Here is a 17,346-nt window from a genome sequence, read left to right on the forward strand (position 1 = left end):
ATTTTTTTATGTTTGTAATTTACATTGACTGCCTTTACAGTATCCAATGACTTAGGACTCAGATTGTACTTCCTATGGCTTCCAACAGTCTTTAGAAATAGTTTCAGGCTTGTATTCTGAAAAATGAGAGAGTAAGACCACTCTGAATGAGTGGACCCTGCAGTGTCCCAGAGCTGTTTACTGCGCACGACAGAGAGCACGCCTTTCTTGTTTTTCTTTTATATTGATGAAGCTATTGTCCTGTTGAAATATTGTTCATTATTGTCTGCCTGTTTTGACCGCCTTGGAGCCATTGGATTACTGAACAAAACGCACCAACAAAATTGAGGTTTTTGGATATAAAGAGGGACTTTATCGAGCAAAACAAAAATGTTTTGGGTAACTGGGAGTCTTGTGAGTGCAACCATATGAAGATCATCCAAGGTAAGTAAATCATTTTATCGCTATTTCTGACCTTTGTTACACCTCTGCTTGGTTGGTAACTGTTTGTAATGTTTTGTGTGCTGGTCTCTGTCCTCTGATAATCTAATGGTAAGCCTTTTTTAAATCTGACACAACGGTTAGATTAACAAGAAGTTAATCTTTAAACTGATGTGCAACACTTGTATGTTTTTTTAATTTGTATTATGAGTATTTCTGTTTTTGAATTTGGCGCTCTGCAATTTCACTGGATGTTGGCCAGGTGGGACCACACCCCCTAGGGAGGTTAACACCCTCTGACATCATTTGTGGTCCCTGGGGGTGAAAGTCTGGACATTTTACCCTGATACTGTACTGTAAGGCTCTGAGCTGGGATAAGAGAGAGAGTGTATGTAAATGTAGCAGACAGAGTTTGTTTATATACTGTTAACAAGATTAAACGGTGAGATTATCTTGATTAAATAATCACGGTGGAATTAATAGCACTGGAGCATGCTGTACGCACACTATTTACGAGTATTTATACACACACATCTCATTTCAGCAAAGTTCTTTGTGAAAGGTTTCAGTTTATTTACCTTTATTGATTTACTCTGACCTAATAATGTATGAATATGAATGAACATGTGGAATGTTCACTTGTTTGCAAACATGCTTACTACTGTAAACAGCATACCAAGTTACTCTTCACACACTGTTTTTTCAGCAGACTAGGTCAGTGTGAGAATAATCAAAGCTTTAATGAGATTTTCCATCTACACTGCCCTTCCCACCGTTATCAGGGTGTGTTCACGCCACTTCTACAATAACAAAACCATATGCGTGTGTGTACACACTCATCAGTGTAATTGCTGAGGACGTATTGCCAGATATAACCATTGGGAGAGGTACATGAGGACGCTTTCACACAGTGGACCAGATCCTAATGGACACACACACACGGTCGGTCAGTCAAAAGGCTATGAAGGGGCTGATGCTTTTTCTGCTATTTGTTGAGAGAGCAAGAGAGAGAGAGAGAGAGAGAGAGAGAGAGAGAATGAATGAGAGCTATGAAGACCAGCCGTCTATATTTGGCAGACGCTTTTAAATGTTTTGAAGAGAATGAAGTCCAGGAGCTCAGGATCAAATAGAAATAGATGTCAGAGGAGTGACAGATGATGATGGCTATTTCCTGGAAGGCATAGAGACTTCCAGAACACTCACATCTGTTCTAGAAGTATATATCCTGCCCCTGTCGACTGTGTGTACAAATTGCGTGTGTTTCTCTGTGTGTACATGAGTCTATCCTTGCCCACGTGTGAGTGAGTACAGCAGAGTAGCTGGTCAGTAGAGCTGAGTTTGATACACTATATGTACAAAAGTATGTGAACACCCCTTCAAATTAGTGGATTCGGCTATTTCAGGCACACCCGTTGTTGACAGTTATATCAAATCTAGCACACAGCCATGCAATTTCCATAGACAAACATTGGCAATAGAATGGTCTTACTGAAGAGTTCGGTGACATTCAATGTGGCACCGTCATAGGATGCCAAGTTTCCAACTAGTCAGTTCATAAAATTTCTGCCCTGCCAGAACTGCCCCGGTCAACTGTAAGTGCTGTTATTGTGAAGTGAAAACAGGCAAAGTGATAGGCCACACAAGCTCACAGAAAGTCACACATGGTTTGGGCTCTTTAGTTCCAGTGAAGGGCAATCTTAACGCTACAGCATTCTAGACAATTCTGTTCTTCCAACTTTGTGGCAACAGTTTGGGAAAGGCCCTTTCCTGTTTCAGCACGACAATGCACTTGTGCACAAAGCAAGATTCATACAGAAATGGTTTGTCAAGATCGTTGTGGAAGAATTTGACTGGCCTGCGCAGAGCCCTGACCTCAACCCCACTGAACACCTTTGGGATGAATTGGAACGTCGACTCTGAGCCAGGCCTAATCGCCCAACATCAGTGCCCAACCTCACTAATGCTATTGTGGCTGAATAGAAGCAAGTCCCCGCAGCAATGTCCCAACATCTAGTGGAAAGCCTTCCCAGAAGAGTGGAGGCTGTTATAGAATAAAAGGGGGGAACAACTCCATATTAATGCCCATGATTTTGGAAATAGGTGTTTGACAAGCAGGTTTCCACATACTTTTGTATATGTGACCCACCACCTGGATTCGATCCTATATAGAACATTTTGAAATTGTGTTTTTTACATGGGATAAAAGTAGAGAGAGAGCTAGAAAATTGTATATAATACGCTGCAGTTGAGGAACAATGGGAAAGTAATTCTGCTTTGAAAGTTGATAAACTTGTAACCCAACTTTTGAGAAAATGTCCATTAATTATTTTGTCTACACCAGGGATCAGATTCAGCCACGGGATGATTGTTTCTTGAGGGGATGGTCGGTGGGCCAGAACATAATTACAAATAACTTGTAGACCGCAAATTGACCGCAAGAAGCCCAAACAGATATGTTCAACTAAAACAATAATTTCAAAGTTTTCTTACATTTGTATATGATCACGTGTCTCTATTATGTCTGAGAATACTTGGGAACAGATTTCTTAAATTAATGTCACTTGGAGCTGATGTCCTGGTGTTTTTATAGTCGTATGTCCAACAATGACAATTCCACCAAAACCCACCAATTTGGCCCACAGGCCGCCAGTTGGGAAACCCTGGTCTACACCCATTCAGCATCGTTCACACCCTCTTCAGCCTTAGCCCCACCCATCTCTTTAAGGATTCACATGTGAGGCCATGTCCTAAACAGAGTGAGTAAGGTAGTGTAGTAAACAGCCAAAGATTTCAAGACTAAAATTAGGAGCAAAAATACACTTTATCTAGTCCTTGGTCTACATCCTACGCGGACACATTTTTTTTTATACTACAAAATCACAAGGAAGCCTACTCTGCTGACACTGACAAACAGATCAATAAAAACAATGTTGTCTGATCCATATAATTGGTCAACGAAAAGGGGAGACACATACAATATGACGTCCATCTAACCTGGAGGAGGAAATGACTGTCCAAAAACAAACAAAAGTGACCCAATGACAAAGACAGCGAATATACACACTCACCAGGGATATGGCCAATGTTTTCCTCTGGTGCCAACAATATAGACTACTGTTTGCTCAACTAAGTTAAGACAGATTTAAGTATTTTCATTGTCATCTCTTTACAGCAATAGCCATTTGATTTCCGAACAGTTTTTCCGCAATTGTATTTTTACATATTGCGATTTGCCTGGCTGGGTCTCTGCTTTTCACTGACAGTTGCAACAATCATCTATTTGGTATTTGCAACGCGCGCTGTCATAATTGATTATATTCATTTCCTTATAGACAGGAGTAAGCTAATTAGGCTATATAATGTTTGCAATCTAATTCAATTTACTGTAGGGAAAGCTTAGCTTCCCCTAGCCTTATGGACACGCCGGCTATGCCTTTTAATATGGCATAAACACAACCAGTCATGATGTTTTCAACTGACTGTCAAACAATCACTTCACCAAGACACTCGTGTAGGCTACCAGCGCACGGCTACCTGCGCACATTCGTCCCCTCACAAAATAATTTTAGCACTAAACCCCAACAGTGCACTTCACACCTGTAATTTGATGAATGGAAAGAGACATATGCTACAAACACCTACGTGTATTGCAATGACATTCTGCGATTGTCATTAGACCTACACTTGTAGCCTGAATTGATGCATCCACTTGTTGTCCACACGTGCCTCGGTCTCAGCCACTCATTTCCGCCTTGTCCGCAAGAGTCTCAGCCACTCCCCGTCTTGACAAAATGTGTTCTCCTCAAACAACAACGTAATTTGGAGCGTATAGCACCTGGTTTCTAGTGAATTCTCAATTTTTTTAATGTGGATAACATACATGAATGTTAAATAATATAGTTGTAGCCTAAAGTTTTTTGGCCATGTTGTATTAATTGTTGTTTGTATTAAAGGCTCACGTTTTACTGGTACGGCGTAGCCCCACATTCTATTTTGCCGGGACGCCGTAATGGACCGTACCGCTTTACTTTCTGTCCTAATCTGATTTTGGTGCAGGTCATGTTGTTCTTCACATTACCATCTCTGGTAAATACACACTATATCAAATAAAATCTGACTGCCTCTGCTAGGAAGCTTAAACTGGGCCATGGTTGGTTCTTCCAGCAGGACAATTATCCAAAGTACATCTCAAAATCAACACAAAAATGGTTCACTGACCACAGAATCAAGGTTTTGCCATGGCCATCCAAGTCCCCTGACCTAAACCCCATAGAAAACCATTGGAATGAGCTGAAGAGGAGAGTCCAGTCATGTGTTCTCCAACCTCATTACACATTATAAGAGAAGACTCAGAGCTGTTATCTTAGCAAAGGGAGGTTGCACTAAGTATTGACTGAAGGGGTGCCAATAATTGTGGCACACATACAGCTGAGAAAATTATTTGTTTTCTCCTTTCAATTATTTGACTTTAATAAAGGTTAGATTTATTAACACAGCACGTTTTGCTCATATTTACCAAGGGTGCCAATATTTGTGGAGGGCACTGTACTGTTTAGCTTTTGTCTTTAACAAAAGACTCCACTATGCAAGCAACCATTTCAATAGAATGTTTGTGATGTCAATGTGACAACTGTTGATATACGTAGCTGGTAAATTCGCTCTGGCTATCTACTCCGATTTCAGAGCACTCTCATCTGAGTGTGCCAGAGTGCAGAATAACTGAGCGTTCATAATTACGAACTCTCAACACCCGTTGAATATGGCCAATATCAGTAAACGTCGGCAAAAGGTGTAATTAAATTGTTGGCAGCAGCACAGTTGCAGTCACCAACGATCTGGATAACATAAAAACAGCCCAACCAGCTCTGCTAGGGCGAGTAAAATGGTCAGAGTGACCTGTTCTCTCATTTGTGTCTGGAAGTAAATAGCAAGCTAGACAACGTTGGCCAGTTAGCTTGGGTGCTTGACTGCTGTTGTTAGGACAGAACAATCGGATCTACCCTACTCCTCGGCCAGAGCATCCAGTGTGTGCTCTGAACGCTCCAAGAGCGAAACGCTCTAAACATACGAACAGACAATCTGACAATATTCTGAGTTTATGGGCGGGGCTATAGCTTAAGAGGGTGTGAATGATGCTGAATGGGTGTAGACAAAGAAGAGCTCTCAAAATATTCAAAGGCCATTTTCTCAAAAGTAAGGTTACAAGTTTATCAACTTTCAAAGCAGAATTACTTTCCCATTGTTCCTCAACTGTAGTGCATAATTTACAATTTTCTAGCCCTGAGCCTCTACTTTTATCTAATGTGAAAAACACAACTTCAAATTTTGCTACAACGAGCCGGTCGGTCACAAATGCCTCTTCTGTGAAGTAGTGACGTGCGACATACACCTAGCTTCCTGAAACAGGTCACATACTACTAATCACCATCTTGATTTTGCATGCTTGCTGTGTGTGTGTGTGTGTGAGTGACCCGCCTCTCATCAGCGTAATTGCTGAGGAAGTATTGGCAGGTATCCCCATAGGGAGAGGTACACGAGGAAACACACACTGGGCCAGATCCTATCCCACAGACAAACGCATACACCAAACTTTGACAAGGGATTTGAGACACCCTTCCTAACAACAGGAGAACAAACAAGTTCCATGTTCTAAAAAGAGCTTGCAGCTTCAATCTTCCTGACAGAATAACAAATCCCACTGTGCTCTCCTCTGTAGCCCTGAGGCAGGCTGCGCTAGCTGCTACTAAATACATCTCTGATGAGGCCAGGGAGCCCCCTCTGTTGACAGCAGGTGTATATACAGTATGTGTGTATATACACTGAGTATACAAACATTAAGAACACCTGCTCTTTCCATGACTTAGACTGACCAGATGAATCCAGGTGGAAGCTATGATCCCTTATTGATGTCACTTGTTAAATCCACTTCAATCAGTGTAGATGAAGGGGAGGAGACAGGTGAAAAAATAATTTTAAGCCTTGAGACAATTGAGACATGGAATGTGTATGTGTGCCATTCAGAGGGTGAATAGGCAAGACAGAAAATGTAAGTGCCTTTGAACAGGGTATGGTAGTAGGTGCCATCCACACCGGTTTGTGTCAAGAACTGCATCGCTGCTGGGCTTTTCATACTCAACAGCCAGCCAACTATAACACAACTGTGGGAAGCAATGGAGTCAACATGGGCCAGCATCCCTGTGGAACGCTTTCGACACCTTATAGAGTCCATGCCCCGATCAATTTAGGCTGTTCTGAGGGCAAAAGGGGGGAGTGCAACTCAATACTAGGTGTTCTTAATGTTGAATACTCATTAATGAATACTCAGTGTATATGTGTTTGTGTGTGTGAAGGCAGGGCTGAATCACGGGATTCTAACTAGATAGTCTGTATGTTATCCTCTCCTGTCATAACACAGTCTCACGGAAGAGACACCAGCATTACTCTACTGATTTACAGTACTGGAATACAAATGTTCCTTGCTAGCTTTGTCATTCACCCTCCATTGGTTTTACAGTGTGTGCGTGCGTGCGTGCGTGCTTGTGCGTGCGTGTGTGTGTGTGTGTGTGTGTATATAAGTGATTAATGCTTCAGACACTGCACTGTATTTATCTAATTTCTCATAAAATCTGTCTGAGGCTCCAAATCCCTCCACTACAGTGTGTGTGTGAGCACGTGCGTGTGTGTATGTGTGTTCAGGGGCCTGAACCTGCTGCCTCAAATTTTGAGCCCCCTCTCTGCACTTCTGTCACATACACATGTGTGTGCACACACACACATCAATCTCCAGCCAGCAACGGCCTGGTCCATTTCCTCAGAGGTAAGCTTGTGATTTGGACTAATACCACAGCTTCTTATTATCCCAGCTGAAAGAAAAACACACCCACACCCTGCTGCCAAGATGCTGCTGGCTGCCGCAGCGTACGGAGGAACTTCCTACAAGGTTGCGAGAAATTCTCTTCTTTGAGTTAAAGGGGCAGGGCTGGCATTATGGGCAGGCCTTAGGGGCCCTGGCCCGCCATATCGTACCTCCATGCCCTCCAACAATACTGAACAAAAATATAATTGCAACATGCAACAATTCAAAGATTTCACTGAGTTACAGTTCATATAAAGAAATATAAAGAAATTAATTAGGTCATAATCTATGGATTTCACATGACTGGGAATACAGATATGCATCTGTTGCTCATACACATTGACTACAGTTCAGCGTTCAACACCATAGTGCCCTCAAAGCTCATCACTAAGCTAAGGACCCTGGAACTAACCTCTGCAACTGGACAAGCCTGTACCCTTGCACACTGACTCGGTACCGGTGCCCCCTGTATATAGCTTCGCTATTGTTATTCTTATTGTGTTACTTTTTATTATTACTTTTTATTTGAGCCTACTTGGCAAATACTTTCTTCTTCTTGAACTGCACTGTTGGCTAAGGGCTTGTAAGTAAGCATTTCACGGTAAAGTACACTTGTTGTATTCGGCGCATGTGGCAAATAAAGTTTGATTTGATTTGGATCCTAAACTTCCTGACGGGCCGCCCCCAGGTGGTAAGGGTAGGTAACAACACATCCGCCACGCTGATCCTAAACACGGGGATCCCTCAGGGGTGTGTGCTCAGTCCCCTCCTGTACTCCCTGTTCACTCATGACTGCATGGCCAGGCACAACTCCAACACCATCACAACAGTGGTAGGCCTGATCACCAACAACGATGACACAGCCTACAGGGAGGAGGTCATAGACCTGGCCGTGTGGTGCCAGGACAACAACCTCTCCCTCAACATTAAACTTTTAATTAGATCATACATAATATTTTATACACAGATTCAGTCATTAAAATCAATAACGGATTCACTGGCTAATATCCATCACCAAAGTCCTGTGTGTGTGTGTGTGTGTGTGTGTGTGTGTGTGTGTGTGTGTGTGTGTGTGTGGGTGTGATGAATCATTAAAATCAATAAAGCGTCTACAGATGCATACTCTCCATCACTAAACCACCATAGTCAACCAATTAACCCAGCAGCGTTTAACTGCTCATTCTGGTCACTGGGCACTGGGCCATTCATTACCATCAACCATATCTAAACCAGCCTAACACACACATAGACACACCTACACACACACAATATATATATATATAATTGTATACTGTGCAACACAGCTAGGCTTTTAAACTTTTAGTATAACACAAGGAATTAGCTGTGGGCAATCGTTTGTGAAATGAAAACTCTTCCCCCTCCATGGTCATGTCTTGGACTGGTCTGAACCACCCAGAAGAGCTGCAGGGTGTGTGTGTCATTTTGTGTGTGTGTGTGTCCCAGGGTCAGAGTGGGCCGACCCAGCCCATCTGGATCCAATGAGATGCTAATCCACTTGGTGTGTCACTATGGAAACCATTCAGGTCCCGCCCTGACCTGTCCTGCTCTCTGATGGGCCACATCAACTGCTGTAAAATGGTGGTGAAGTGTTACCTGTAAATGGGATCCTGCATCACCATCATCTTACTCTCATCCCACGTCCACTCCTTCTTCTGTGGAAAGACAGAATAAATTGTTCAGTGAGGAGTGTGCCGCAGACAGTCAGCCAGAGGTTTGTGTGTGTAAGGAGAGTGTGAGAGATGCTAAGATGGAGTGAGAGGAGGTCAGGACCTCTGTGTAGTACGTTCACGCCAGACACTTTAAAATGAGGCTGACCCCGCTGGCTACTGCCATTCACCACTGTGTCTCTGATTGCCACAGTAATGAACTATGACCTAGGGTGGGCTGGATGTTGAGCCCAAGGACTGGAGATATTGATTCAATAGAGCCAATCGATCCACAATCCACACACTGAATAAAGCAATTATTTCGCCCATTCTCTCTTACCTTATTTTGCTCCCTTTCTTCCCATCTTTCTCACTCAGTCTTGCTTTGGCTGCTCTTTTTCACTTGCTCTCTCTTTTTCTCACATGCACTCTTTCTCTCATTTTCCCTAGCTTTGTCTCCCTCTCTGTCTTCTCTCTTTGTCTCTCTTTTTCTCGTTCTCTCTCCCGTTCCCTATCCCTCATTCATTCTCATTATCTCTCTTTCTTTCTACACTGGGCTTTGTCCAAGTTTACTGAGAGAATATAAATGTCAACAGGAGAGCGATTGGAATTATTCCTCCTATTGATTTTTCGTTTCACCATTTCCACTCAAACATCTCTCTTTTCATACCTCCTTTCATCTCTCCATTCGGTGAGATGTAAATGAGGCGGTTTCTGGACGCGTTGACATTTCAGTCTTGGCCAGAGAGCAGGCTGAGAGACAAAGCAGACAGAGCCATAGAGTCCCATTCAAAATCACAACACCTTTCATTCTGTGCTGTGTTCAGTTCACTCCAGCTGTTTAGAACAATTCAACCAGAGATTCTGGATCTGGCAGAGGCATCTACTATCTATTGAAGGGGACTGACCAGGGTACTAGGCGCGTGTCTCTTTCTTTTACTTGGGTTATCAAGATAAATTATCATTCACAGTCTTGCGATCACTACGTCTATTCTCCTCCTTCTCCTCTCTCTATTCCCTTTGTCTTCCTCCCCATATTATTTTCTCCTCTCTCTATTCCCTTCTTCCAGTGGTGGAATAAGTACTACATTTTCATACTTGAATAAAAGTAAAGATACCTTAATAGAAAATTACTCAAATAAAAGTCATCCATTAAAATACTACTTGAGTAAAAGTCTAAAATGATCTTTAAATGTAATTAAAAACATGCTCCAATTAGTAAGTATTTTGTAAACCTCCCGCTTTGGGCTGGATGTGTCAATATGGAGCACCATTATATATATTTTTTACAGACAGACAGAGGCACACTCCGACACTCAGACGTAATTCATTTACAAACGTAGTATTTGTGTTTATTGAGTCCACCAGATAAGAGACAGTAGGGATGATAACACGTTATTATTCATAAGTGCATAAATTGGACCATAATTATGTCCTTCCTAAGCATTCAGAATGTAACAAGTACTTTTTGGTGTTAGGGAAAATGTATCAGAGTAAAGTGAACATATTTTCTTTAGGAATGTAGAGGAGTACACGTGAAAGTTGTCCAAAATAGAATTAGTGAAGAAACATTCAGATACCCCAAAAAACTATTTAAGTAGTACTTTAAAGTATTTTTACTTAAGTACTTTACACCACTGCCTTCTTCCTCCTTTCTCTGTTCTCTCCATCCATAGGATCCCATAGAGTTCCACAAAAAGGGGCCTTGGTCTGTGTGGACTCTAAAGGGCCTTGGTCTGTGTGGACTCTAAAGGGCCTTGGTCTGTGTGGCCTCTAAAGGGCCTTGGTCTGTGTGCACTCTAAAGGGCCTTGGTCTGTGTGGACTCTAAAGGGAAATCCCGTCTGCACTGGAATCACTGTGATATAAGACTGTCTGGCAGTTGGTGTTCATGTATTGTTTTTTCTCCATACCTCATTCTAGGTCTCATTCTCCCACTCTACTGACTGCATAAATAAAGGTTCATTCACAGATCTGTGTTGGTTGGGATGTGTGGATGAGGCTTTATGAGCGATTGACCAACGGACAGCAGATATAGACAGCTGCATAATAGGCTGACGGATCCTTGCGGATATGGACGCATCCATTGGCATTCAGAGTGTTAAAAAGTGGACATGCGCGCAAGAATGAACTCACGCATGCGCGCACAAACACACGCATTCGCTGCCCTTCAGAGTGGTCAAATGAAAACGACCACTAAGAACAACTCAATTAAGGCCTGACTGTAATCAGTGTGGAGGGAGGGAGGGAGGGAGGGAGGGAGGGAAGAAGGAAGGAAGCTAATGCAGCTAGGGGATATTTATATCAGGCCACATACCTTCTCTCTGTAGCCTCCCTTCGCCCTCCGCACCAGTGTTAAAGGTTGTTAAGGCATGTTAAAGGGTCCAGGCTAAATGCATTACAGATTCCTATAGAGCTTAAGTGTAGCCTTCAGCCTTCAGTCACTGCCTTGAGCCATGTCTAGTGCATTAGTACTGTCCTCTCTTTACAAAAAAATGAATAGAGAGAGGAGAGAAAGTAGATCTCCATACAGGACTCCAGACAATGGAGGGTTGAGGAAGGAAGAAGACATTGCTGAATACCAGTGGCCTTTATATACCTTTAGGCTTGTTTGCATACCAGAGGTTATAAGTGTACTTCTAGCTTTAATAGGGACTGATGTTAATACTGTAGTTAAACTGAGAGACAGGTGAGAGGTCACTCAAGGTAAAACCAGTTCAACTGGGTTTATTATAAACCCAAATCACTGTAAAACTGCGATAAAGAAAGCTTTATACAAATGACATGGAGAGCAAAACAGGGAGTATATTTAGCATAGCATAGAATGGATTTGCTCTCATCCTACACTCTACCCTGTCTGGAATGTTATCAGGGCACAGATTCACTCCTCTCTGCCACTTTACCCTGCCTGAAGCGTTATTTAGCAGGGCACAGATTCACTGAACTCTACCCTGTCTGGAGCAATATTTAGCAGGGCACAGATTCACTCATCACTCCCTCTCACTGCTGGTGACAGTTTATGAATCCCACTCACTCCTCCACTCACAACCCCAGGATATGACACTTCTCAGCAATGGCTGAGTGCGCAGTTTGACTGACTGGGGTTGGTTAGAAACAACACAACACATCCACTCTACGCCCTGCCCCTAAGCTCTGGACAGTTCAAATGGAAAGAAACTGGTTGAGAGATAATAACAGGTTATAAAAGAAAAATAAATACTCACTTTTAACTTTTTTCTGAGTGCCACCTTCACTCCATCCACTGAGACAATGATGTTGACCTTCTTCTTCTTGATGTTCTTCACTTTGAATTCATACTGTGGAAAGAATGATTGATTAACATTAGTAAGTAGATATTAAGACATTGAATTTGTATTGAGGAAAGAAAGATTTCTTAATATTAGTTAGCATATAAAGTGAAAATTAAATGAAACATTGCCCCCAAAATAAATGAAAGTATAGCTGCAAGCAGCAATGAAATGGGGTGCTGGAAGAGTTAAACATCCTCCCTCATGTAAGCCCCATGTAACAATTCAAAACACTTCATATGCAAGTTTCATGTTGATAAAGTGTAGAGAAGTGAAGTTATTAGGCTTTAATTGAGGATACAATATTTTATTTGAGATAGTTGTCATTTCCTCTTCAATCTTTCAACATATTGCTTAGCTTCTCTCAAACGTACTAGAGACAGACGTGATAACATACATTTTGAGTTTCAAGTCAATCGGATGTACGGTTCCTGACTGTTTGAGGTTGTGGACAGGTGTCTTTTATACTGATAACAAGTTCAAACAGGTGCCATTAATACAGGTAACGAGTGGAGGACAGAGGAGCCTCTTAAAGAAGAGGCTCCTCTGGTCAGTGAGAGCCAGAAATCTTGCTTGTTTGTAGGTGACCAAATACTTATTTTCCACCATAATTTGCAAATAAATTCATAAAAAATCCTACAATGTGATTTTCTGGATTTTTATTTCTCAATTTGTCTGTCATAGTTGAAGTGTACATATGATGAAAATTACAGGCCTCTCTCATCTTTTTAAGTGGGAGAACTTGCACAATTGGTGGCTGACTAAATACTTTTTTGCCCCACTGTATATTGAGCAGAAATATGTGCTAATTGGTTAGGATTGATAGAGGAGTCATTAGTATTTTACATTCATTTGAATTTCATTTATCCAGGGAAAGAGTGTGTGTGTGTGTGTGTGTGTGTGTGTGTGTGTGTGTGTGTGTGTGTGTGTGTGTGTGTGTGTGTGTGTGTGTGTGTGAGAATGTGTCTTTCCATTTAGCAAAAATATTTAACTGAAAGGTATTTTCTATGGCTGAGATCTCAAAGGTATTAGCTACTAGGGTAGCCACTTACAGGCATTAGCTGGCAGGGTAGCTAGAGGTTTTAAGGCTGTGGCTAGCTTCCCTACATCTGTAGTTGATTAGCCTTATCACTGCTGGTGTCTGATAAATCAGGGTTAAGCATAGGAAAGCTTCTGCTCTTCAAAAACATCACACACCATACCTACACTGCCATAGGGATTTACATTTGCACAACTTGACTGGGAATAACAACTCTGCCATAACCAAATATGGGCCTAGCAGCCGCATTAATCAATGTGAACCTGCTGCCTCCATGTCTTTATATCGCTTTAATGTTCCTCTGGTCGGAAGCCTGCTCTGTGGTTGGTGACTGACTAGGCTGGGTGTGTGTGTGTGGTGTCTGTGTGTCCTCTCCTGTCTGCTCTGTAGCCACCTGCACCTGGTCCAGACAGACACAGCTAGGTGTGTGTGTGTGTGTGTGTGTGTGTGTGTGTGTGTGTGCGTGCGTGCGTGCGTGCGTGCGTGCGTGTCTGTGTGTGTGTGTGTGTGTGTGTGTGTGTGTGTGTGTGTCTGTTTGTGTCTGTGTGTGTCCGAATGCCTGTGGTGTGTGTGTGTCTCTCTTGTGTTCGCCTTGGACTGATGCCCTGATGTCTGATGCAGACAGGCCACCTGTCTCTTGTGTTGGCCCTGGACTGATGCCCTGATGCCTGATACAGACAGGCCACCTCTCTTTTGTGTTGGTCCTGGACTGATGCCTGATGTAGACAGGCCACCTGTCTTTTGTGTTGGTCCTGGACTGATGCCTGATGTAGACAGGCCACCTGTCTTTTGTGTTGGTCCTGGACTGATGCCTGATGCGTGTGTGTCCGAATGCATGTGTTGTGTGTGTGTGGCCAGACTGGCCACCTATCTCTTGTGTTCGCCTTGGACTGATGCCCTGATGTCTGATGCAGACAGGCCACCTGTCTCTTGTGTTGGCCCTGGACTGATGCCCTGATGCCTGATACAGACAGGCCACCTCTCTTTTGTGTTGGTCCTGGACTGATGCCTGATGTAGACAGGCCACCTGTCTTTTGTGTTGGTCCTGGACTGATGCCTGATGTAGACAGGCCACCTGTCTTTTGTGTTGGTCCTGGACTGATGCCTGATGCGTGTGTGTCCGAATGCCTGTGTTGTGTGTGTGTGGCCAGACTGGCCACCTATCTCTTGTGTTCGCCTTGGACTGATGCCCTGATGTCTGATGCAGACAGGCCACATGTCTCTTGTGTTGGCCCTGGACTGATGCCCTGATGCCTGATACAGACAGGCCACCTCTCTTTTGTGTTGGTCCTGGACTGATGCCTGATGTAGACAGGCCACCTGTCTTTTGTGTTGGTCCTGGACTGATGCCTGATGTAGACAGGCCACCTGTCTTTTGTGTTGGTTCTGGACTGATGCCTGATGCTTGTGTGTCCGAATGCCTGTGGTGTGTGTGTGTGGCCAGACTGGCCACCTATCTCTTGTGTTCGCCTTGGACTGATGCCCCGATGTCTGATGCAGACAGGCCACCTGTCTCTTGTGTTGGCCCTGGACTGATGCCCTGATGCCTGATGCAGACAGGCCACCTGTCTTTTGTGTTGGTCCTGGACTGATGCCTGATGTAGACAGGCCACCTGTCTTTTGTGTTGGTCCTGGACTGATGCCTGATGCAGACAGGCCACCTGTCTTTTGTGTTGGTCCTGGACTGATGCCTGATGCAGACAGGCCACCTGTCTTTTGTGTTGGTCCTGGACTGATGCCTGATGCAGACAGACCACCTGTCTTTTGTGTTGGTCCTGGACTGATGCCCTGATGCAGACAGGCCACCTGTCTTTTGTGTTGGTCCTGGACTGATGCCCTGATGCAGACAGGCCACCTGTCTTTTGTGTTGGTCCTGGACTGATGCCCTGATGCAGACAGGCCACCTGTCTTTTGTGTTGGTCCTGGACTGATGCCCTGATGCAGACAGGCCACCTGTCTTTTGTGTTGGTCCTGGACTGATGCCCTGATGCAGACAGGCCACCTGTCTTTTGTGTTGGTCCTGGACTGATGCCCTGATGTCTGATGCCACCTGTCTTTTGTGTTGGTCCTGGACTGATGCCCTGATGCAGACAGGCCACCTGTCTTTTGTGTTGGTCCTGGACTGATGCCTGATGCAGACAGGCCACCTGTCTTTTGTGTTGGTCCTGGACTGATGCCCTGATGCAGACAGGCCACCTGTCTTTTGTGTTGGTCCTGGACTGATGCCTGATGCAGAAAGGCCACCTGTCTTTTGTGTTGGTCCTGGACTGATGCCCTGATGCAGACAGGCCACCTGTCTTTTGTGTTGGTCCTGGACTGATGCCCTGATGCAGACAGGCCACCTGTCTTTTGTGTTGGTCCTGGACTGATGCCTGATGCAGACATGCCACCTGTCTTTTGTGTTGGTCCTGGACTGATGCCTGATGCAGACAGGCCACCTGTCTTTTGTGTTGGTCCTGGACTGATGCCCTGATCCAGACAGGCCACCTGTCTTTTGTGTTGGTCCTGGACTGATGCCTGATGCAGACAGGCCACCTGTCTTTTGTGTTGGTCCTGGACTGATGCCCTGATGCAGACAGGCCACCTGTCTTTTGTGTTGGTCCTGGACTGATGCCTGATGCAGACAGGCCACCTGTCTTTTGTGTTGGTCCTGGACTGATGCCCTGATGCAGACAGGCCACAAGTACCATGTGCATTTTACGTTCAGCGTAGAAAACCCCAAATCTCAGTCTCTAGGCACATTCAAGTATTCAGTACAATCCACACCAGCTGATCCATACTGGCAAGGTTTTAAAAGTCCATTAAAAGTGTATCTGTGTCTGGGTGAGGTGTCTGCCCAGGCTGGTCACTAGAAATAGACAGCAATTTGGGATGTTTGAAAAGGTCCTGAGAACGTCGATATACTGAATGGAGCTGGTGCGTGCTGCTTAGAACACTACAGTTCACTATGAATACTGAAGATACCTAGTGCATCGTTTTTAATGACTTTGTTTTAAGCCCTCCCCAAACCATAGCCGTAACCTTAACCTCTCAGAATGAGTGCCTAAACTATTAACATTTGAGTTGTTTATGTTTTAACCTTGTAACCATGTGGAATTAACCCTGTAACCACACAAAATCAAATCTTCAAAAATAATCATCCTTAATACGTCGTATTTCGAAGGGAAACAATGAGATCATGTGGGTCTACCTGGCCTGTTCAGTGCAGGGCAATTCCCTGGTAACATAATTACATATTTTATTTAATTCAGCAGTCAGGATTTTGAGCATAGCTCCATTCTCTGGAGGAGAGTATTCATTCCAGGAGAGTATTACCAGTATCTTTGATATTAGACAGTCTGCTATGAGGCCTGCCAGGAATCTCATCCCTTGCTAACCCTGTGGAGGAATAATCTGCTGACCACTACCTGTTACCAGGTCAGTGGATAACACAGACAGCTGGGATAGATAGACAGACAGGCAGAGAGACAGACAGGCAGACAGACAGACAGACAGACAGACAGACAGACAGACAGACAGACAGACGTACAGTACAGTATTGTGGCTGTCTGTGCGACATGTGTGTGTGTGCATACCGTAAGTGTTCATTGTGAGTGACCTCTTTACAGATTACAGCGTCTATCTAATGCCTCTCAATGAACGGCTGGCACATACAGTATATGCATCTATGTGGAGTAATGTGACAATCTTTAAATAGGCCTGTCTATCCCTCATGATCCTGCTCCATCTCACAGTAAATCACATCAACTAGTCTGGTCTGGCAGGCTCGTAAAGAGGTGCCACAGCACATTCACTTTCAATTTCCAATCTACATCTAATACTGATGATAGGATGTTCAACAACACATGAAACGACCAAATAAACGGACCTCATTACGACAGTCAACACCACAATGGCTCCCTGCTAAAAAAGGCACAGGCCATACAATTTTTGTGCTGCCATTTTGAAAATTAGATCTTGTAAAGAAGACAGGGCTTAGAAAACAAATCCTTACGTAACAATAAAGACTTGTCATGTAAAGACTGTATTGTGTGTGTCTCAGCATGTGATCTATTTAA

The 17,346-nt window shown here is 43.7% G+C and overlaps 1 protein-coding gene across 2 annotated transcripts in view; it reads right to left on the reverse strand.

The window, feature by feature from the left end:
* The window catches only part of LOC110524577 (carboxyl-terminal PDZ ligand of neuronal nitric oxide synthase protein), a 166,915-nt gene that overhangs the window by 85,712 nt on the left and 63,857 nt on the right, over positions 1-17,346 (reverse strand). For both annotated transcript variants that reach the window (XM_036978424.1, XM_036978425.1), the window contains 2 exons: positions 12,166-12,258; positions 8,891-8,949 (listed from right to left, as the gene is read on the reverse strand). In XM_036978424.1, coding sequence (XP_036834319.1) covers positions 8,891-8,949; positions 12,166-12,258 — 152 coding nt within the window. The remainder of the gene's footprint in view (positions 1-8,890; positions 8,950-12,165; positions 12,259-17,346) is intronic.

This window comes from Oncorhynchus mykiss, chromosome 5 (genome assembly GCF_013265735.2).
Source record: "Oncorhynchus mykiss isolate Arlee chromosome 5, USDA_OmykA_1.1, whole genome shotgun sequence".
NCBI lineage: Eukaryota > Metazoa > Chordata > Actinopteri > Salmoniformes > Salmonidae > Oncorhynchus > Oncorhynchus mykiss.